The sequence below is a fragment of the Channa argus genome, chromosome 1 (genome assembly GCF_033026475.1).
Source record: "Channa argus isolate prfri chromosome 1, Channa argus male v1.0, whole genome shotgun sequence".
Taxonomy (NCBI): domain Eukaryota; kingdom Metazoa; phylum Chordata; class Actinopteri; order Anabantiformes; family Channidae; genus Channa; species Channa argus.
Window position 1 is genome coordinate 44,607,624 of NC_090197.1, and position 23,429 is coordinate 44,631,052.

The 23,429-nt window shown below is 38.8% G+C and overlaps 2 protein-coding genes across 2 annotated transcripts; both read left to right on the forward strand.

The window, feature by feature from the left end:
* The first annotated feature begins 1,299 nt into the window (after positions 1–1,299).
* On the forward strand, positions 1,300–6,839 carry spast (spastin). The gene is made up of 16 exons (XM_067525331.1): positions 1,300–1,639; positions 1,728–1,811; positions 1,880–1,963; positions 2,077–2,243; positions 2,342–2,475; positions 2,572–2,665; positions 2,774–2,848; positions 2,972–3,043; positions 3,125–3,200; positions 3,317–3,408; positions 4,267–4,346; positions 4,445–4,487; positions 4,598–4,677; positions 4,764–4,834; positions 4,922–4,962; positions 5,041–6,839. Exons 1-16 carry the CDS (start codon positions 1,522–1,524, stop codon positions 5,164–5,166), a joined length of 1,437 nt encoding a protein of 478 aa, XP_067381432.1. The 5' UTR covers positions 1,300–1,521; the 3' UTR covers positions 5,167–6,839.
* A 7,197-nt stretch (positions 6,840–14,036) lies between these two features.
* LOC137138284 (opsin-5-like) lies at positions 14,037–22,693 on the forward strand. Its single transcript, XM_067525338.1, has 6 exons — positions 14,037–17,898; positions 18,302–18,507; positions 20,084–20,183; positions 21,116–21,220; positions 21,313–21,536; positions 21,703–22,693. Exons 1-6 carry the CDS (start codon positions 17,760–17,762, stop codon positions 22,171–22,173), a joined length of 1,245 nt encoding a protein of 414 aa, XP_067381439.1. The 5' UTR covers positions 14,037–17,759; the 3' UTR covers positions 22,174–22,693.
* The last annotated feature ends 736 nt before the right edge of the window (positions 22,694–23,429 follow it).

Consider the following 23,429-nt stretch of genomic DNA (forward strand, 5'->3'; position numbering starts at 1 on the left):
AGTCATTAAGCCTTAAAAACTTCAAAGGCAATTATGTGACATCGTTGATGATGTCATCAAATATATTAAGTATACGAATCCTAAACCTAAATAAATTATTTTAAAAGCAATAATAATGTTGGTAAGCTGATTATTTTGAAATTTGAACAGTGTTTCTAGATAAAAGTATGCCGAAGTAATTAGGCGCCAAGGAATGTACGGAAGACAGAAGTTCGATTAATATCTTTATTGGTGGGAGAGTCACACTTGTTATCCTCTTTTTTATTATTATTATTATTTCGCTGTTTTCGCTATCTTTTTCTAGGGAGCTTTACCAGAAATATTTTTACTTATCACTTTAGTCACTTTTGTACTCTTCAATGTATTTCTTGCAACTTGCCTCTTTTGATCAGCTTCCTGTATTGTCATGGCTTAAAAACTTAATTTACTTTAAACGAGGCTAGACACTTTGAGCTTTTTGTCTGGTGATCAGCTTTGTATCTTAGACTTTTTGAATGATGGCAGTTTTTAGTTTGAGGTACTTTTTGTTGAATTTTCAACTTCAACATTAGTGTGTATTGTGGAGCATTGGCGCAGCTAGAATGGGCGACTTCACACGCAGTCTAACATCTCACTTTTATTAATTTTTGTCTTTTCTTAAATTTCTTTAGTCAACTTTCATCTTTCATAAACAAATTATACATTCACACATAGGTATTTGGGTCTTCTTTCAGGAAATGTAACTCTCATAGTGACAAGATGTATGGTTCTTTCTGTGAGTGGCCAGAAGCAGAGAGTACCATAGGAGTTTGTGGTGAAGGCTGCATACAGTGGAAACACACACATAACCACACGCACAGACAGGAATCACACTTTTTCCATTTTCTTAGCATCTAAATGGTAAAGTGAGTTTGTGGTGAAGTCTACCTACATTAAGAGGTCCAGGTTCTAACAGAAAAAGGAACCACACCTTCAAATTAGACCTACAGGAACCACACCTTCAAATTAAAAGTCTTTTTGATACCTTTTTATTTTTTTGCATTTAAACGATATGAGTTTGTGAAATCTACTTACAGTAATAGGTCCAGGTTCTAACTATGCGTAGATTTCTGATCTATAGCATATGCACTTTCAAAATAAATCTCTGAGTAACAATTTCATATTTATGTGTTAAAACTATTTTGACAAATAAGGACTAAAAACAAGTCTAAAATAAAAAGAATTCAGTGCATTTGGTCTGTGGAGAGGCAGGGAGAGAACTGTGCAATGTGTGCTTTTATCTTGGGTTTTTATTGTGAAAATAGAGGAAGTTGTCTTGCTGTTTTCGTCACAGTAGGAAGGAGGGGCGGGGCCTGCTAGCCAGATATAGTGACTTAGCTGCTAAAAGGATTGTTTTAGAAATTCCATACAGCGGATTCAGCTGATTAGAAATGCAATTTAAGTGCTAACTTTCGCTGTATTCTCTTAAGTGACTAACTCTGAGCTGCAACTGAGGACGAGGAGGCGACACTAACGCTAACTGTTAGAGTTGCAGTGAGAATAATGTCGGCTAATGTAAGCGCAAGTAAAGGAAACGACAGCGGCGAGGTGATTAAAAACCACCATAAGCAGGCGTTTGAGTACATATCGAAGGCGTTACGGATTGACGAAGACGATACAGGTTTGTTTATTGTGTGTATGACTTATGTCTTGTGTTGTATTGTGTGATGCATTTTATAACAAACACCACCTGCTCCCTGTGACGGCAGGAGAAAAGGAGGAGGCTGTGCAGTGGTACAAGAGAGGGATTGCTGAACTTGAGAGGGGTATTACAGTAGAGATCACAGGGAAAGGTAACACGGAAACACATACAGGTGTGCATGGTGTTGACGTGCTTAATACACCCATGTTTTGCTTTCAGGAGCTCAATATGACAGAGCAAAAAGACTTCAAGATAAAATGGTCAACAACCTCACCATGGCGAAAGACAGACTGTCTCTTTTAGGCAAGTGACATTTTTGTTATCTCTCATATGTAAAGGTTGTGAAGTCAATTTATAAAATAAATACATACAAAAGGTGAACATATAGATGTTGACGTTAGTACTGTTGTTTGCAGAGGCGACATTGGCATCTAAAAGAAGAAATTATCCCCAGAAGACCTCAAATCATGTTCTACCACAACAAAAGCCTCTTCCTAAAAGCCAGCCTGCAGTGCATGGTGTATGTTCTAATGTCAGGCCCTCCACTGCTGTCAGACCTGCATCTAGATCCACTGATCCAAAGGTTATTATTACATGTGTTTGTCTTGTTGTATGCTCTTCCAAGATGTCTGCTTCTAAATGAGTGTGTAATGAATTATGGATATTTGTATTCCTGGTAAGGTGACTCCACGGGTGGGAAAAGCCCAAAATGGAAAGCCTGCAGCTGTCACACACCGAGCAAAAAGGGAGATGAAAAACTTCAAGAATGTGGACAGCAAACTGGCCAACCTGATTCTGAATGAAATTGTTGACAGGTATTTGATGCAGTGCTATAACAACACTGCTGTGATTTACATGCTACTAATAATTAAAAAGAAATCATTTAACATCACTTGCTCTGTTTATTGCAGTGGGGCATCTGTATCCTTTGAAGACATTGCGGGACAGGACCTGGCCAAGCAAGCACTCCAAGAGATTGTCATCCTTCCTGCCTTAAGACCAGAGGTGATCATTAATAAACATTTTGACTCTGCTTAGAGTGTTTACAGCTTACAGCTTTTTTTTATTTTTATTTACATGTATTGTATTGCCATTTTACATTTTGCCATTTAGCTCTTTACTGGCCTGAGAGCTCCAGCACGTGGTTTGCTTTTATTTGGCCCACCTGGAAATGGGAAAACTATGCTGGTAAGTAAAGTGTTCTGTCAACACAACAAATTCAAGTCCAGATGTCCATTGTAATGTGCACAGAACCATGCACAGTGCCCCAGCGTTTTTAGTTGAATCACAGCGTTTACTTCCTTTTGCAAGGCCAAAGCAGTTGCCGCAGAGTCAAATGCCACATTCTTCAACATCAGTGCTGCAAGTTTGACCTCTAAATATGTAAGAAAACACTTTGGATTCTTCTTCTTTTAAGCATTAACACTACAGTAAATTAATCATTTTAACATTCCGTCATTACAGGTGGGTGAAGGTGAAAAGCTTGTAAGAGCACTTTTTGCAGTTGCGAGAGAATTACAGCCCTCTGTCATCTTTATAGGTTTCTATTACTTTGACTTACTTTTTATAGAACATGTTTGAATAAAATTCCTGTTTTTATCCCCCAAGTTTCAACTTCTAAATTAACGAATAATTCTTGTTTCATGCAACACTCAGATGAAGTGGACAGCTTGCTCTGCGAAAGGAAGGAGGGAGAACACGATTCATCTCGTCGTTTAAAGACAGAATTTCTCATTGAGTTTGATGGGGTAAGAGCCTATGGAATTTATCCATGCAGCAGAGTGTTTAACTCAATGCTATCACATAGCATTCACAAAAAAAAAAAGAAATTTGACCAGTTGGCTTTATCTGCGATGTAGTTTTTTTAAAATAATCATTTATCTTCAAAACTTGCCTTTAACCATCAGGTATATTAGTTGTAGTAGTTTATTAGTTTTTTTTCAAGCAAAACTCTTAGCTCTTAGATTTCTTATCAAATTTGTTATACTCAATGTCCTGAAGCACAGACGAATATAGGCTAATGAATGAGGTCCAAGTTGCAGCCCAGTCACTGTAACTAATGGTACCAGCAGCAATATGAAATATGTTTAATTAATGTATTAATCATAGGTAATGAAAATAAGAATCTTGCAAAATGTTATGGATACTAGTTATCAATTCAAGCATACTTGACACAATAAAGGAATACTGGTGCTATACTTTTTTAAACATAAGATTCTGTAAAATGTCATTATAAACACTAAGAGTCTCTATTCCTGTGAACTGATAAACTAAAAAAAACAAGTTTGTTACAGGGTGACTTTCTACATATGAGGCACTGTTTCAAGCCAAAATATTTACATTATGAATTATCGTGGGCTGAATTTGACATTAAGTCTTTTTTTGCTATGAAAATATTTAAAACCTTTTGATCTTTTACAAGTTTTGATCCAATAAAGTTTCTGTGTCAGTAAATACATTATATACATTATATTATTATTATATATTACATTGTGGGTCACAAATAAATCATAAGCATTAGATAAGATCTTCAGTTTTCTATTATGAATGCAGTGCATTTTAAGAAGAGAGCACTGCTGTTTTTTACAATGGTATATGCCTTTCAGGTACAGTCAGGAGGGGATGACAGGGTGCTTGTAATGGGAGCAACCAACAGACCTCAGGAGCTTGATGAAGCAGTGCTAAGGTGCATACATGCATATTATGTCTACTTTTTTATTTTTTATTTTTATTTTTTTTAACTGTATAAGGTTATCAACACTTTCTCCTATCTTTACCTTACAGGCGCTTTGCTAAGAGGGTTTATGTGACCTTGCCAGATGGAGAGGTATTTAAAGTGCTACTTTTGTTGTCTCATCAGTTTTCAAATGCGAATCCTGCCAAATTATTTTGTCTACAACAATTCTAATTTGCATCATGTAACTCTTGTTCCTCCAGACAAGATTGAAACTGATGCAAAATCTTTTGGGAAAGCATGGAAATCCACTGAGCAAAAATGAGCTGTCCTATCTTGCAAAGTGAGTTTCACGTTTAGATGCCACACAGCTGCTGCAGCAGTATTGTTAATTTAAATTTTTATTAATTCTTGGATATATCTTGACAGAGCAACCGAAGGATATTCAGGAAGTGATCTCACATCTTTGGCGAAAGATGCTGCACTTGGCCCAATTAGAGGTAAGATCCTTTATTGACATTATTATATTTATCACATGAATTGGTTTCTGGGACAGGGTTGATCTCAATATGAAATCCCTGCTACAGAATTGGGGCCAAACCAAGTCCGGAGTATGGCTGTTAATGAGGTAAGATGGCAATTAAAATATACACAATACTTTACATTTACCTTTACATAATAACGTTTATCTTGTGTGCATTCCCAGATGCGTAATATCAAGATGAAAGACTTTGAGGATTCCCTGAAGCGCATTAAGCCCAGCGTTAGCCCAGCCACTCTTACTATGTATAGCAAATGGAACAAAACATTTGGTGACACAACATTTTGTTGAGTTCCAATGTAAATTTTCTGTATAGGGGTAATTTTGTTTTATTTTGCAGTGTAATAAAACACATTTGAGGACATAACTTTGGTGCTGCAATAAAAAAGAAACTCATTGCAACCAAATTTTCAAATCAAAACTCAGAGATCAAATGTGAGAGACCAAAACATGAATCACTAACTGAAATTAGTATAATTTATAATTTCAAAAGATAAGGGGGCCTGGTGGATCAGTGGTAGAGCATTGGGTTGGGATACAGAAGGACGTGGAGTTCAAATCCCACCCCAGCAGGTGTAGCCAGCAAGGGCCACCCTGGTCATGGTCCTGAGCCCGAATAAAAAAAATAGAAGGCAACCAGCGTAAAAACCCATGCCTAATCAACGAGCAAAACAAATCCAATAATAACTGATTTAAATCGAAACTATTTCCATCCTCCTTCCAAGGTTTGCTCTAGGTTTTTGTTTGCATTTCAAAAGCTTTAAATTGAACCTGGCTGCACACAAAGACCGTGGACATCCAACAAGATGGTGGTCAACCATGGCTGAAATTTTTGAATTCCTTTTTCGGAAACTCTAAACCTTTTTCGAACTTTGGGTTTTGTGTCTTTGTGGACAATCTGTTTCCTGGAATTTTTGCTTCTTTGTAGATGAGAAAGAAAAGAGAAGTGCAAGCAGGAACCACACATTTTGATTAGATAATTGAAAATGATCATTTAAAATAATTGTTTGATGTGCTCATTATCAGTACGTCTAAATGTCGACGTACATATTTTTCTTTTAAATCATGGAAAGACACCAGAAAATGTCAAGTAGCAAAAAATGTTCGAACCCAGGGTCTAAGCCAAAAGTGGAACAGGAACAGGAACTTCAGTGTTTTTCATGAAGAAAATACAATGTGATGGATTGCAAGTGCCCAGAATTAGTTTACCATATTTGTTTTGAGTAATATGTGATCTGAATATTTGTTGCTTTGAACAGAAAAGATCTATACTCTAGATCTATGGAGTTTCCAGTAGTGATCATGTAGATCACGTAACTAAAAACTTGTTGCCTGCAGTAACTATGTTACTGTACAACTTTTTTCCCTTAATGGCAATGTTTCAGAATGTTCCACATTTTTTAAGCAGTTGATAAACTGGTAAACTGCAGAATCAAGCATATATAAAGGTTTAGCCCCTTCAAACCACTTCACAATCACATCACTTGATATGATAAATCATATTTAGCAAGACACAGAAGAAAAAATATTGAAGGAACAGTTGTAATGAACTCTCTCAGCAAACAAATTGTGTTTTGTCATGGAACCTAATAGGCTTTACCCTGAATAGCTTTCTTTATCACTGATTTTAAAAAAAATTATTAACATTTCTAACAGTTGTACATTTTAACAAACAAGAACACTGTAAGTATCTCATTTGTTGTAAATCATGAACATAAAGGAAAACTTTTTAAGAAAAAAAATCAAAATCTAATAAGTTCTAATGTGTAATTTCTATTTACCACACTTCTGTCTGGCCCCTCACTGGGGGATTCTTATAAGGCTCATGAAGCTTCCCTCTATGCTTCACTCATGTAGCTAGATGGCGCTACAGTTCTGTTTTGCAGTTATCTTGCCTGCAACCACAAGTGTGTGGAACCATCTGAATTGCTATTAACAAAAATAAAGACCATGTTCTGCTGTGATGACTGTCACATTAATTGAATGATGCAATTAGATTCACAGTTTTGGGTATGTCAGAATATTGATTAAAAAGAGATATTAGATAAGAGCCTATGACCAGCTACCATCTAACAACAGGATTAGTGACAGCACTGTAAATTCAGCATGCATCGTTGGAGAGGTGAAGCTCTCAAAATGTTGTTCTTATTTGGTTTTGTGGTACAATGGGGCTCCAATAGGAGCAAGTACATCGTGTTAGCTGCTGAACAATTAATTTTTATTTCAAGTTTTTTAGTTTGAAGCGTTCATTCAAATGGAATGAGAAACTTTTATGGGTGATTGTGTGACATAGATTTTTAAGTTCAAACAACTACCCAACTCTTTAAAAAAATTTAAATCAGCCAAACAAGGACAATGTTTTACATAAGATGCAATATTATATCAAGGTGACATTAAAGTGTTGTTAAAAGAAGGAATTGCATGTATTTGATTTGAGGTAAAATTTCAAGGCACTACTTTGATTTATAATTTATGATTGAAAACAACATTTGACACTTAGTGCACAGGGGAACCAGCTATCAAGCTGAGACAAACTTGGTAAATGCTTGTGGCCAGTCATAAATATTTAATTCAGTTGGCAAAACATAAATACATTTAAATCCCACCTCTCTCCCCAAGGCCTTCCTGTGGTCAGTGAGTGTTACTGCCTGTGGTTTAAAAGGCCCAGCAGCTGCCGCGTCTGTCGTTGCAGATGTCTACAAACTGTACAAATGCAGTTTATTAAAGTTTTCAGGGGGTTTAATTCTTTTTTTTTCTTTCTGCACTGCTAGAACTTAACATGTCAAAATAAAAAGAGGTCAACATACAAAATACAAAGAGCGTGAGGTGCAGCCACACCTCGGCCTATTCTCTTTACCTCGGGACACATGTCGAATGCAGTGTTTTTAACTTGTCGTGACTGAAGAGCTTTCACGATGCCAGGTGTGGCGAGTGTTTAGAGTTAGTGTTTAGAAATCAACTTGCTACTGTTTACTCTTCACTGAGAGCCTTCAGCACAGTTAATGACTATTTAGTCATTTAACTCTTTTTCCACCTTTCAACTTCCTTGTATGCATAAAATTTAGGTGCTAACAATTTACTAATTGCCTCACATCAACATTCTTACAAGCCATTTCTCAACAAGAATCCTGTAATTACAATGGAAAGCAATTACCACACAGGATGTAGCTAAATGATGTAATTTAACTTTTGTAACGATGAGAAGACTGAGCATTATTGAGGTTGTTCACCCTTGTAGATGATTGACATTTTCACTTTCTGGTTGCGTGTCAGACGCTTGCACCAGCACAGTGGCTCATTTATGCTTTGACCACTACATCTACTCCAGGGAAAACAGAATAGGTGATCATTTGATACCTCCAGTGAAATTACCCACCCTGCACAGAGTAAAATAAGAGTCAACACAGAGAGAACCTCTCACTGACTGCGCAAACAGTGAGTGTTTCTTTAAGTGGCCCATTATAAGAATGAGTATGTGAATGAGACGGTTTTATCGTAAACTGAGTGCACTCATGTCACTTAATTCATTGAATATGTGCTAAAGAAAGAAGCTCAACACACTGACTATATGCAGCACCATGCTGGACAGTATGTTTTAGGAAAAAACAGACTGTGTCTATCTTGTGAAAAGTTCCTCCCTTCCCAATTTGGGATTTAGCCTTTTTATCACCCTTACTTTCAAGGTGTGGTACAGGGCTTAGTCAGTCAAAAGCCTTCAGGCCTGAGTTGTGTCCATTTTCCAGCACTGGCAGCTACTGTTGCATGGGCCAGCACACCCAAAAACATAACTTCATTTACCATGGGAGTGTTATCTTTCTCTCTCGTGGGAGACTAGAAGCCAAATCTAATCTTGTATCCAATGACAACGTCTGTCTGTTAAGGGCCGACTTATTTTTCTTGCTCACTTGCTTAATTCTGGTGTTTGTATCAGTGAATATGTGAGAGTGTAAAAAATGGGATGTTGGTATATAGATATGGACATATATACCTGGCTTATATAGGCTCCCACATAGGCCATTTGTTTGGAGAAATACCGAAAACTCTTTTGTTAGATACAATAAAATGGTGAAAAAGTTTAAAGGAATAGTTTGATTTTGTGTGATCATTGGTTTTCTTTGCAAAGCATAGATAAGAAGATAGTTTTTTATTATCTTAGAGTAAAGACTTGAAAATGGAAGGCACAGGTGGGCTGATAAAAAAACTGCAACTACCAGCACCTCTAAAACTTTGTGTTTTTATTTGTGTTGTCAGAGTCATGCAGATTCATTTCTGCAGGGACGAGTCACCAGTTTCCATCTAACACTAACACGAATTGTTAAACTGTTATTTTTTTAAGTAAATATTTTTATGTTTATTGTCTTTATGCTACCGGAAACAAATAAACTTACATATGATACACATATTCATTAGGAATTGTTTTAAATGAGTTTAATAATATTTGTGAAAATCAGCCAATCTCTGTCAGTTCAACATGAGATGTAGTAAAGTTAATGTGAGACTACTATTCTTTTTATGTAATCTGGAGCACAAAAGACATATTCCTTTTCTGATCAAATATTTAAGCTCTTGCGTACTTAACAGAGGGAGGTGGACTTTCTGAGCCCATGGAGGATTCTCAGATAAACAATGTAAAAGTACTTTCAGGGTGGATTTATCTTATGCATTTATCCTATCTGCATGTCTTGAAGTAAGCCGGGCTATGCTCATGTATTTTCTCTCCGACTGCAGCCTGCAGCCACAAAGCTGCGAAAGACAGTGGTGGACGGATGGGAGGAAACTCTCTGTCATGCCTGCACATGACCTGCAAAGCCATTGATCTCAGTTACTTATCTGTGAAGTGACCAAGAGCCAAACCCTTGTCTTTGACTTCACTTTGACAACTGTGCTGTTGTCTTAGATTTGACATCAGTCAATGCAGCTTCTCTCTCAATTTTCATTCTCACATCTCATTGTCCCTCTAGACAAAACTTTAGAAAGCCGGAATTGTGCAAATAAGGTGCATAGTAATTTTGTTCCCTCGAATGAATATGCACATCCTCCCCAGATGATGCTCTGGACTGAGGTGGACATGTTGGGACTTGGGGTTGACATAGCGAGGGGTGGGGAGAGGATTCTGTGGGGGACGGTGCACTGACAGGGTGAGTTGCAGGCTGCCCTGCGGTACATTCCTTCAGCTCATGTGCAGCCAAAACACTTGATGAGTAGTGAAAGTGCAGAAAGGACTCTGATCATTTTAACTACAATAATGCTCTGTCTGTCTGTCATTGTGCTCTTCCCACTGCCCTTGTCCTCCTCCTTTTATCTCTTTGTTGCCCTTCCCTCGGGTCATTCATGTGAGGACAGGAGTAGTGGTTCAGCTTCACCTCTGAGCTCGGTCAGGTTCACTGTGCAGCAATTAGACAAACATCACATTCCCCCCTCACATTATGTTGGTAGTGTGAATCCTGCCCTCAGAGCGCAGGATTAAAGCTAAGATTCTAAAATAGGTCTTCTGATGATGTCAATATGCATCATGGATAATGGCGGCAGCCCATTGTCACATATTATAGCTCCTAAATAAAGACTTTATTTGACAGTGATGATGAACTTCACATGCAAATTTAGTGAAGACTTATAGGACATTCATTATCACCATTTTATCGCTGATGTTGACCTATACTCTGAAGGGCTATAGGTGTAGCGATGAAGTTGGTATTGTTACATTGGCCAGTATAAAACTTTGCCAAAGTTTCTGCAGCCATTCTGGGGGCGACTGTGGGGCAGGAAGATGTTAATGTTCAGCCATGTTTGCAATAATTTACCTGATCACAAAAAGCTGATAAAGCTGACACAGACTAGTCAGCAAATGAATAAGCATCTTGCTGAAGGCTACTGGAAAACAAACAGGATTACAAAACATACAGAGCTGCTGTTATCCGATCGTTTGTATGTGGTGGAAGATGTATGTACAAAAATCAAAGCAATTAAATATAGGCCTTCTGAATATGATTAGACTTGGCAGGTATTGAGATAGTCAAGCAGAACACACATCACATACCTGTCTTAGCATTATAGAGCCAAAAAAAATTAAGCAGATTGCAGAATCACAAATTTGCACGTTAGCATTAAGTATATAAGCTTCCAACATGGAGACATTTGTATTTAGAAGTCAATTTTGTTGTGATCACTGGTACAGTAGATGCTACTATATGTGAACCTGTTTACCACGATTCATGTAACAGAGCCTAATAATTTATCAAAGATGTCCTGGTGAAATTAGCCTATGGAGAGTTTTGGTTTCATCAGGATGTTTCAAAGCAGACTGTCTTGGCCACACGCCCAGGAACAAGACTAGAGCTCTTTCATCTCTCTGTGTCCTACAGTGTCTCACAGCATCTCAGAGCTCTACTCACAGCAGGCACATAACACATTTTGTTATAGTTTGTAGATCTTTACTTTGTGGTACATTGTGTCACTTTGCAGCTGTGTTGAATAACTTGAAGTGATTAAAAACATTTCCTTAGGGTCACAATTGTTTACATTTTAATTTAATCATATTTACTCTATATTTCTGGAGAACTAAGTGGTGTGTATTACCAGGAATAGCTGCTTGAGCCTGAACCTTGAAACTTCGCATGTCATTTGGAAGCACAAGGTCAAGGAGCAGTTCTTGACCTCTCACAAGCTGCAAAACATAAGTCTCCTTTTCCACAGCAAAGGACCATTAAATATGTGCTGAGGTGGGGGTGGGTGGGAGCTTGGAATGGGGTCACTCTGAGGATGATGTTTTGGAAATGTATCGCATCAACATTCACCGAAAGTCTTGAAAACAAAACCTAAACACTGCACTGCATTTGGAAAAAATCTAACTAAAGTCAACATACTGAGAAGAAATGTACGAGGACTGAGTCACAGGAAAAGCTGCATCTGGAAAGTACTTCTAACGTGATGCAATTTGAAAAACTAAGAACAAGAAGAAACGCAGTTACCTGCATAACGTTTCTTCTTTACATGAGGGCAGTGATTATTAGATGTTTCAGATAGTGATTTGGATTTATCATAGGGTACCGCAGCACCAAGAGTTATAAAATGTAATGTGTACCATTGCAGCATCCTGTGTAAATCACTGTATAATTAAAGTAAAGTGTGAATTAACCTCTGCAATGTGCCAAGTGCTGCTACTCATAACTAAGATCACATTGCACAGTCATCTAAGCCTGGAGGCCACAGACCTTGTTAACCAAGACTAAAAAGCCTAAAACAGGGAACAGATGTGTCACGTGTGGCCATTTTTTGTGATTATGGGAAAGTTTAAAACACTGAAAATGGTATGACAAGGTGAATTGTAGTCAGGCAGAGAACATTCACCTGAATCTGTAACTAGGGCTATGGAGCACCAACAAATAGATAATGCAACTCAGTAACTGCCAGAGCAAATATTTTAAAAAGTATACCCTGTCATTAGCTGCTAAAAGTCATCCGTGTATGTCACGGTGGGATAGAGGAGAAGATTAGGCCACTAACTGTGATCAGATTATTCGGTGGGCTGATTTAACATCACAAGACATTATTTATAAATCACAGTGCACTAAGATCCTCAAAAGATGACTTCATTTATTATATCCTTCCTCATTCTCCTTTCATCATTTTGATTTATAACAGCACAGATTTTTATGGGATACTTTTCTGATTAATGAGACAGGTACATTTCAACTATATTTAAAAGGCTACTGAGAAAGAGATTGAATCAAAATCTATTTGATCCCCTGGCTCCTGTGTTCTATCAGAAACAGACACTGATAACATCCACTACAAACGCATTTGGTGAGTATTTGAACTGGAAACCCAGGTGTTTCACAGCATTATATGAATAGTCTGATACTGTATGTTGGTCAATTGGTCAAAAAAGCTTTTAAGTGAGACTAAGCTTTCAGATCCTGTAGCCTTCACAAATGGAAATGAACTCAGGCTCAAAACATTATAAAGAACATGTTTTCCTACATCCATCATGTGCACTTATCCATCTGTGTAAATCATGTCTTTATCCACATTAACTAGAGCAAAGTCGGCCTAGGAATAAAACCAAATGTGAATATTTAGGGGTGTATACTTCATACTACAGCCGTCAGCAGAGATTTATGAAACCAATAAAGACAAGGCTCAATGTATTGGATTTCCATCATGCAACACATTGGCCTTGTGGTTTGCATCTTCCTGCCCTTTGTTCTGGATTTATAAAGTTTACAAATAGACTGAACATTTTAATATAAAATGATGTTTTCAAATGAAAATATGTGACATATGTTATGTATGTAAATCCATGTTGAGGGGCCACTTTCACCCAGCAGTCAGCAGGTCAGTGTGAAAGTTGTTTTGTTCCTTTTTTAATTAGGCCCAAACAGGCAGGTGTCATGGATCATCAGGTGTAGCAAATATGACAACACTAAGGATAAGTTTTTGCTGTGAGGGAGGATAATAATGCAGCCCACTAACCTCCTGTCAAATGGGGGTCGACTCACTGACCCTGATAGAGCATCAGGACAGCTAAGAACGTGTGTGCAGTTAACGGGGTCATGCTTTTTAAGATCATTTGAAATGCTTATTTGATGTAACATTAATCCGGACAAACGGCTTCAAGGTTGCTTGCTCCTTTTAGTGTACAGGTGCTTCCCTTGAGATATCCAAGAAGATCTGTAGTGTGACAAGTTGTCAGTTTGGTAGGCTCCTGCAGCTGTAGCCCCTCAGAGAGGTTAGGTCACTAATCTCCCTAGAAAACCTAAGGATCCAGGGACCAATGTCAGAGCACAACCCTTTCACCCAGACTAATGAGGCCGCTGCAAAGAGCTATCTGTGCTCTCACCACAGTGTCAAACAGTGCGTCAGGGCTGTCAGCTAGGCCAGATACAATACAGTGGAAAACCTCAAACAGTTAGCCAGGCAGAAAAGGTGTCAAAGAATCTTAATATTGTATAAGAGTGTGCTTTGGAAAAAAATCCATGTTTTCTGCATCCAACTGTGTTCGTTTGCCAGTGGGATGTGGAGTTTTATTTGTGGATTTTACATCCCCTCGTGTCAAAACTGATGTGAAGAAGGTGCACATTAAACCCAAAATTAGACTTAGTTGCATAAGGTACCTGCTTAAACAAACAGACTCTGATGAAGAAATTGCAAACTGGACCCAGTGCCCACATAAATATTCACATGTCATTCACAGCAAAAAGTCTCGAGCTTCAAAATCAGTCCCCCTTGCTCAGTATGTAGCCTATGTTTACTTGGTTTCAAATGCATACTGAACTATTTATCTGTTATTTCCAAGTGGTTATCCAGCAAGTATTTTAAACAACAGTGCAGAACCCTTCTCCTGGATATAATAGTTGCAGATATAACATAACAAGTGTTTCCTGTGTGTAATTTCATGAAGCTTAGATTAGCAGCCAAACTAAGGCACAATGCTCTTGTTTTTATGTAATTATATCTATATCTATAACATTAACCGCTGGCAGGCCTTGCGACTGATGAATGAAACAGTCCAGTCTTTGTACCTGTGCTAAAGTAACTGCTTGGGACTGTGGGCTTCACTGGGGGAAATTTGACCATTTCTTATGACCATTTCTCAGTTGCTCTATATATGTGTGGGCTGCTGTCCAGCTCTCACATGAACATGTGTTTATTATCCTATCCATTTACAGGACTTTTCCTCTGACCCCTGTACACTTATTTGCTCCACCATGTATTACACAATATGTTGAAAAGATTTTGTCTGTTGAATAGCAACGAAGTCCTCACTTCTGTGGGCTGATATTAAGTCCTAAGAAATGTAAACCTTTTGAGGAGGAGGTGTGAACATCCTGTGGGCAGAAAGAAGTGGTTTATAGGGTTTTCTTACTGGATATGTGCCATCTTCCCCTGCAGGCCAGGTGGATGCTCCTTTAAATTAGCTGCTTAGTTACTGAAAACAAAAAGCAAAAAAGCATATTAAAAGTCAGAAACATCTTTTCAAAGATCCATGTCAGATTTCTTTCAGACAACTGTAGACCATTTTGGCCAAGCTTTTGATGCATTTATCCAAAAAAAAAAACCGTACAAGTAAGAAGTGTGCACCGGGAGGGTAACTTGGTGGTCACTGTCTTGCCTAAGGACACTTGTGGCCAAGAGGAAATGGGCATCAATCCACTGGTCCCGCAGTTCACCAACAATGACTCTACCAACCCAGCCACAGAGACAATGTCCTTTTTAAGATTTCTGTGAACTACACAGAAGTTTGGAAAAATCTATTGCTCTAAGATACAAACGTACCCAGTCCTGAACAAATTGACTTAAAAACGACTAGTAGTTACCTTCATACCGCATGAAGCCTTTATACAAGCAGTGCCTGTGTCCCTCACTTAGTGACAGGGAGAGAGTGTGTGGACCTTTTTCCTGCTTTGGTCTCTTGACCTGGTGTATGTCCCCTGTGAAGAGAGGCTTTGTTGCCCTCAGACAGCTCATAGCCTTTAACACACGCCTCCATTATGGTATCTGTGTCTGTGATTTTCCATTTGGAAAATTGTGAGCGTCTAACCTCACATCCAAAGACTTTCTAAGAGGAGGGAGAGAGAGAGTACCCATTATAAGCCTAATGATACAGTGGCCTACTGTGGCTGCACTGTTGTCACCAAGCTTCACAGCCACACACGTGCCAAAGCACACAGGCGAGAGTTAGGCTAATCTTAATGTCTTCCTGTAAAGTGCTAGCACCTGAGCCTTATGCAGTGTACAGTACATACCGTTGCTTTCCGCTTAGCTTAACAAACCACACATTTAAAAGACATTTTAAATGTGTCTGCTGTGAGAGTTTTTTGATTTTATGCTGAACACAGGTTCTTCTTTGGCGTTTGGCCTGTTGGCTTAGTCGCAGTGTAATCTCAGCAGCAGCTGTCCTCAACACTGACAGCATGACACGCTGCTCACTTTGCCAGGCGATCTAATCTTCTAATATTCTCACTTTCATTGTAAGTGGATGCTCCTCGCATCTAATGTAGATGTGACCATTTATAAAAATCTACAATGCCAATAATGCCACGACTTCCCGTTATAAACATAAAAATGTCACACCTAACATTCGCTTATGAGGTAAGTACCATGAGGGTATGATGAGTTCATAACCTTCATCGCATTAGTCATTTTCAACACCATACTCACCTACAGTGGGATTTAAAATCCTGCATATGACTGTGGGCTACACACCCAGGGCCCACTGCAGAGTTTAAGCTGTGCCATGTGGCTTGTCTTGGTGAAGGAGAGCTTGAGTGACAACTGGGTTCAGTGTTTGCTGCTGGCTCACTTTCCCCTCACTCTATCACTCTTAGCACACCAGCTTTCAAGGGCTGAAAGAAAAGGTCTGATCCAGTGGACTCGAAAGCACCGAGCATCTGGCAAAAGCCACATGTTGTTCCTCCACATCCTTGGGGCCAGCAGAGCTGCTGTGTAGCGGCCAGACGAAGAAAACAAGGTGCACACTGTGATCTGATTGAAGGAGGTGGTTCAGGTTACCCTTTTGGTGTGTTTCCAGAAAGAACTGTGCTGTGAAGAGGAGAAGAGTGAAGCAGGAGAGAATGGAAGTTTACTGTACATAAAATAACAAGGTTTTATTGAGATTTTATTGTTAATCAGTGGAGATCCGTGACTCTAAGTCCCCCCTCCCCCCCTCAGAAGCTAGAAGGTGCCCCAGGGTTTTTTTGTGATTTCATGCAGAGACGTTATGTTCCAGACTATGCAACTATGATTATATCCAAGTAAATTGTGTTAAATTTGGACCATTTCCCCCATTTTTAATATCTAAACAAGAACATTTTCACTCTTTGGTAACTTAATTTGGCACACAGCCTGACACGCCACAGACCAGATTCACTAACAGTTTCTACTCAGCAACTATGACAATGGTTGCAAAGTACATAAAGACTGGTGTGAAGTACTCGGATCCCACTTTGACTGTTACAGAAACTAATATCTATCATACTCAGCACACAGTAAATACCTGGACCACTGCTTTCACAATGTACAATGACATGTAATAATGACTATAAAGAACCTGCTTGGAAAAGTGGTGAAATGTTTCCAACCAAGAAGAAAGTCCAGTTGACGTTATTCAACCTTTAGATAACCAAATGTGGGTGATGATAAACCTTCACCAGAAATGCAATAACCTGTTGTCAATCCTTATAGAGGCCTATTGCTCTGCCTTTTACAACAATGTCTACTAGTTATTTGATGTTGTCTGCTGTTGTGCCAATCCATCCATTATCTTAATTGCTTATTCTGTTCAGGGTCACAGGGGGCTGGAGCCTTTCCAAGTGATCAATGGCAAGAGGCCTGGCAAATCCTGGACAGGTCTCCAGTCTATCTCAAGGCCAACACAGAGACACAAACACAGACAAGACAGCAATATGGGCAGTTTACAGTAGGGTCACCAAATAACCTAACATGCACGTCTTTGGACTGTGGGGAAAAAAGCAGAGTATCCGGAGGAGAACACAAAATGCAAATACTGCAGATGATGCAGTTTGCAGTTTAGTAAAGCATTCAGCATTGGTGCATGCTTGGACACTGCTGAGGGCCTTAAGTTGTCTTAATTAATTTAAACTAATGAAAACCCCTCCAAACATAATTTCCATTTGGGGTCCATAGCTGACCAGACATTTCCGTTGGCTGGGATTTCTACCTACAATCTCTATGTGCTTAGAAACAGATAGGATTACACCTGCAATCATTTGGCCGGTGACTGGTGAGGTATTAGTGTTCGTGTCTAAGCGGGATTGAAAATAACTGGTCATCCCTGCTGGCGTAGCACAGTTGTGTCAGAAAGACGAGCACAGCGGCACAGCAAGGACGGCAAGGATTCATGCTTTGGCATCGAAACTCAGGCCATGGAAATAACCCTGAAAAGTTTTCCTCTGAAGGTGGTGAATATTCCGTGGAGGAATAATAATCTCAGTACTCTGCGTACAGAACCTCCTCTGTCCGAACATGGAGAGACCATTATTGGTATCTACCTGTTAGTGCTGGGTAAGTCAATCCTCATGCTTTACACTGGAATAGAAATACATTATTCTGTTTAATGTTTGTGTTAAAATTGTGATAGAGATCAGGAACTAGTATTAGTACAATGAAACACTTTTATTGTACTCTGTTCTGTTCTGCATTAGTATGCACTGTACTGTACTGTTTTACACTTCTTGACCCACCTCCTCATGTCTCCTCTATTGACCCATTTTCTGCTACCATCTACTGTCTCAGCTTTATTTCACTCTGCTGCTTCATGTACAACACTACACTACTCCTGCTTAAACAATGCTATGAAATGCTTTACTGTGGTACATTCTCCTATACGATACTCCACTTTAATTCTACCTTGACTTTGCTCTACTATCCACTACACTACTATATATTCACTGAATTCTCTCTGCAGGATGGATGTCCTGGTTTGGAAACAGTTTAGTGATGTTTGTCCTGTACAAACAGCGGGCCTCGCTTCAGCCAACAGATTTCCTCACTTTAAGTCTTGCCATCTCTGATGCCAGCATCTCAATATTTGGCTACTCCAGAGGGATATTAGAAATATTCAATATATTTAAGGATGATGGGTATTTGATCACCTGGATCTGGACCTGCCAGGTAATCACCACACTATAAATCCTTAGATAGAAAAACATACTTGAGGTTTGTATGCCTATGCTCTCTTTGCCCAATCCCAGTAGTGAAGTACATTAAAATAATCTAAAAAAAGCCTTACAGTAAAGTAAGTGTGCATGTGAGTGTGTGTGTATTTGCAAGGGATTATGCTAGTAGCCATGAGGCCTGGTAGTTAAAACTGTAATAAGATTACCACAGTGGAGGCCTTTATACGAGGGAACTCTTTGGGCAGTGTGGCACCTGTCAACAACTAAACAGGGAACAAATAAACGCAGCAGGAAGCACATTTGTTGCATAATGTGATGTTTGTTTCAAAGACTGAATTATGACAAGTAATATGTATCAAATGAAAAGATGAGTTGCTGTCTTTGATTCCTAAGATATACCAATGTTTTCTCCTCCCAAAGCCTCAGCTTGAAAGGAAATTTTTGTCATACTTTAGCTTGGAATTCATCCAGGGTATTTTTACTTGCAGGCTTTTGTGAAAACCATGATATCCATGCTGCAGTGAGTGAACTCTCTGAGAAATCAGGAAATCAAACTGTTGTAACCAGAAAGCTTTAGTTCCTAAGAAGCACAAAGCCCACAGTTTCAGTGGTAATGCTGTACATCAAGGTCTGGTGTTCAAAAGCTTCAGTGCAGCCTCTGAGATGATCTCATCTCCCAAACATCCAATCTCAGGTAAAGGAGGTAAAGGTAAAGGAGAAATATTGGGATCGCAGTGCACCCTTTTCATTTCATGTTCCCCGAGAGAGGTGGCTAATAGAGGGAGAATCAGATGTACATCAGGGTAAAGTCAGTAAGATTCACAGAGATAGAGGTGCCGAGGAACTGCAAGGTGAAAGAGACAGGCATGTAGGAGGTATTAGCAGATTAGTGCATGGAGCATGATGGGACATGAAAACATGCATACTGGGCCAGATCCCCGCTTTTTGCACCTTGTGGGACAAAACATTATTAAATATGATAGAGCCTTTTAGGGACCCTTTGATATTACATATTACCAAGGCAGGGTACTAGGTATTTAAAACAGAAAACAAACAGTTGAGAAGTTATGAATTCAAATCATACTGGTCTAGACGTTCTTTAATGAGTGTGAGGGTAAAGAAACGTGATGACTGACAGTAATAAGATTAGGACTAAGGAGGATGAGGAAAGACATCAGTGAGACCTTAACTGATCCATGTCACCTGGAAATGGCACAGCAGGGAGCAGGGTGTCACATAGTTGGAGCCAGACTGAAACAAAGTAGAATAAGTCTCTTTAAGAAGAGATGCGATTAAAAGATTGTCCTCCCATACAATGCACTGACTGATGAAAAGCTTCATGGTTTAATATATTACCGAAGTCTGATGGAAATAAAGGAGTGAGAGCTCTCAAAGCTGTGGTGTTTCTATCGCATAAAGTCCAAAGCAAAAACAAACTCAACAAACAAAGGTTTGGAATAATTAGACAGGCAATGGACACACACCACGAGGCTTTAACAACGACACAAGATGTTTTAAAGATGTGGAATCACGATTCACTAGCCTCTGTCTCTCTCTCCGTCTCTATCCAGGTAGATGGTTTCTTCACATTGCTCTTTGGCCTCGCATCCATTAACACCTTGACCGTTATCAGCATCACCAGATACATCAAAGGATGCCACCCAAACAAAGGTCAGATAACTTCTTTAAATTCACGTGAGAGAACATTCAGACCAGCATCTCTGCCTCCCTCCCATTCCAGCAGTTCTTATCTGACAGAAAAGTGTGTTTTTCTGTGCTAATGAAACCTTCAGCTGCGGAAATAACTACCACTTGCCTCCAGTGATTTCTTGTACATTTTGCCAACATGTCATTAAGTTAATGTAAGGTGACTTTTTCTATTTTTGTGGGGTGTAACTGATGCTGAAGAATTTCTTAATTATATGAAATTAGGTGGAGCAACTGCCTCTGTTGTCAGTGTGAGTTTTTACTGTTTGTGGTTTGTCATAAAACACATACTATAGAAATGTCTGTTCTGTTTTTTTACAATTGTGTATAAATCATTAACATATGGAATAGTACACATGGAATATCATTAACTGTACTGTGTGCTAGAGTGCAGTTACATCTATTATGACGAGTTACAAATCTTGATCTAGATACAGAAATTGCTATGTAATTTCTAACAATAATTAAGTGAATCAGGCTGGTACAACATATGGGTAAACGTATGTAGGTGAGTATCAATATAAAGTAATGCAGCCAGTAACCCATAACTACAAACAATCTGTATTTTAAATCCTTATTGGAAGCTGTGCTGCAGTAACTCTTTGTTAAAGCCAAGGATATAAGATACATGATAAATGCTCAGAATTAAAGCCGACTGATTTTTTTTTTCTTCTTCACAATGCAATGCTTGGTTAACAGAGCTGCTTTTCAGCTGCACATGTTTGCAAAGGCTGTTGATACAAGAAAAGAACTCATTGTTGAATAAATGTCACAATCTTGAGATTCAGAACAAGTCAAGAATGCTTGATCTTTAAGTGCCTCTCCTTTTTTCTGTCCAGTGCCATATTTAATCTTTTTAAACTGCACACAAATGTGGATTTTTTTTCTAAACGCAGCTTACTGTGTCAACATTAACACTATCGCTGTATCACTCATCTGCATTTGGACTGGAGCAATTTTCTGGTCTGTTGCTCCACTGCTGGGATGGGGCAGCTACACAGGTCTGTTTCCACACACACAAGAAATAAAGAAACATAAGATTTACTATCATCATCTATAATCTGACCTCCGTATCCTGTGTGTGTATATTTAGATCGAAGTTATGGCACCTGTGAGGTGGACTGGTCCAAAGCCAATTACTCCACCATCTACAAGTCCTACATCATCTCGATCCTCATCTTCTGCTTTTTCATGCCAGTTAAGATCATGCTCTTCTCCTACATCTCCATTATCAACCAAGTGAAAAGTACTAACGCCTTGTCAGCTGACAGCTTCCTCACTGCTCGTCAAAGGAAGTTGGAGAGAGATGTTACAAGGGTAGGCGAGTTGAAGAACAAAGTTTATTTCTAAAGTTTTTTGAAGAGACCAGATTGGAAAAGTAAAACGATACTTTTTAAAGATCCACTTAAAAGTGCCCTCTCAGTAATAAACTCCTCTCATGTGCTGCCACTCCTGACAATTGTTCCCTCGTGTTCCTCTCTAGATTTCCATTGTAATCTGCACAGCTTTCATCATGGCCTGGTCGCCATATGCAGTGGTGTCTATGTGGTCAGCCTGGGGCTTCCATGTGCCAAGCACAACCAGCATCATCACTCGTCTCTTTGCCAAGTCTGCCAGCTTCTACAACCCATTTATATATTTCGGAATGAGCTCAAAATTCCGTAAAGACGTCTTGCTGCTGGTGCCCTGCACACGAGAGCACAGGGAGGTGGTGCGTCTGAAACACTTTAAAAACATTAAACCCAAGGCTGAGGCAAAGTCCCAACCTGCATCACTGCCAGACCAGAAGCTGGAGGCGAAATACGCAGCAGCCAAGCTGAGCCAATCTAATCTTGACAGCGACTCAGGAGTGAACAGCCTTCCTGAGACCCCTCCATCTGACTCAGAGGAGGTCTTCCATATTGATGTGCCCTCCCACATTGAGACATCAGAGTACTGGTGTGACAGACTATGAAGACTGTTTTATTTAACCATTAGATGCATAGGTGGGTCAAAGATGACCCAGTGAGGTTGTTTTCTTGCAATATCTTCGTAATGAAAAGTTATCATTTCAAAGTCCAGCTATTTCTCAAAAAACATGTTTTTGATATCATGCCACACACATTTTTAACCTACCATTTCTACATTTTACAAAATATTAGTTTTTATATTACTACCACAAGCTTCCATAGATGGATCAAAAAGTACCCGCATTTATTTCCTCTGGAATTTCATGGGAACCTCCAATTCTTATACTGTCAGGAATATATATTCTGTGGACCACACAGACTATAACACATATTCTTTCTGAGGTAAAAAAAAAATGAAGTTAACATTAGTGTATGTACTGTGTGTGTGTGTGTGTGTGTGTGTGTGTGTGTGTGTGTGTGTGTGTGTGTGTGTGTGTGTGTGTGTGTGTGTGAAAGGGTGAATGAGAAGCAACATTGTGAAGAACTTTGGATAAAAAGCGCCATTTACACAATCACATACACAAAATGGATGTTGACATTGCTCTTTTGCTGTTGTTTAGTTTTCTTTTCAAATTTTCAAAATGTTTTAAAAATGTTAAAAATGTTTAAAAAGTGAAAAATAAAAATATTTTTGTGTGAACAAAAATATAATACAAAATATAGTACACATTATTATTTTTAACCATATTCTAAGACGGTTCATTGTTGCCCTATTTAGGTATTTATTTAGATAGCGTCTAGTCACTGGTGCATCTAAGGGTTAAACCATTACTTGAAATACAAGTAAAGATTGAGAGTATTTTTGTATACTAACGTTAATAAACTACTGTATATGTGTAAATAATGTTAATTCTTTTCAGAATCTCGAGTGGAATTTCACACCTGTTTCAAATAGTTTTCATTTCCAGTTCTTACAAAGAGTTTTGTCCTTTCTTTTCTCTTTTGCAGTCATTGACTTCAAACAGCAACAGCGACATATACTATGGGCAAATGCAGTCTGTGAAGCTTCTCATACTGTAACCATCTCGATGAAATGTCCACTCAGTAATGAGGCAATACATAAGATATATGAAAACATCTGGAAACGCTGAAATGTCCACAGTTGAATCATGGGATGGCACATCTGTTATTTCCTTTGGAAATGGCAGATGTGCCATCACAATGTGCCAGATCAGATTTCTACACATTTCCCAGAAGATACTGTCTGCTTATAGAAATGTGTCGTTTTACATCTTCATCCATTTGTCTGTTATTAAAAGCA

Bases quoted from the DNA above. Each gene is read 5' to 3' on its own strand.
- spast (XM_067525331.1), top strand. From the start codon at position 1,522: ATGTCGGCTAATGTAAGCGCAAGTAAAGGAAACGACAGCGGCGAGGTG. The intron at 2,244-2,341 runs GTTATTATTACA...ATTCCTGGTAAG, and splicing joins CTAGATCCACTGATCCAAAG to GTGACTCCACGGGTGGGAAA. The intron at 4,835-4,921 runs GTAAGATCCTTT...TCCCTGCTACAG, and splicing joins TGCACTTGGCCCAATTAGAG to AATTGGGGCCAAACCAAGTC.
- LOC137138284 (XM_067525338.1), top strand. From the start codon at position 17,760: ATGGAAATAACCCTGAAAAGTTTTCCTCTGAAGGTGGTGAATATTCCG. The intron at 18,508-20,083 runs GTAATCACCACA...GTCTCTATCCAG, and splicing joins CCTGGATCTGGACCTGCCAG to GTAGATGGTTTCTTCACATT. The intron at 21,221-21,312 runs GTCTGTTTCCAC...GTGTATATTTAG, and splicing joins GGGATGGGGCAGCTACACAG to ATCGAAGTTATGGCACCTGT.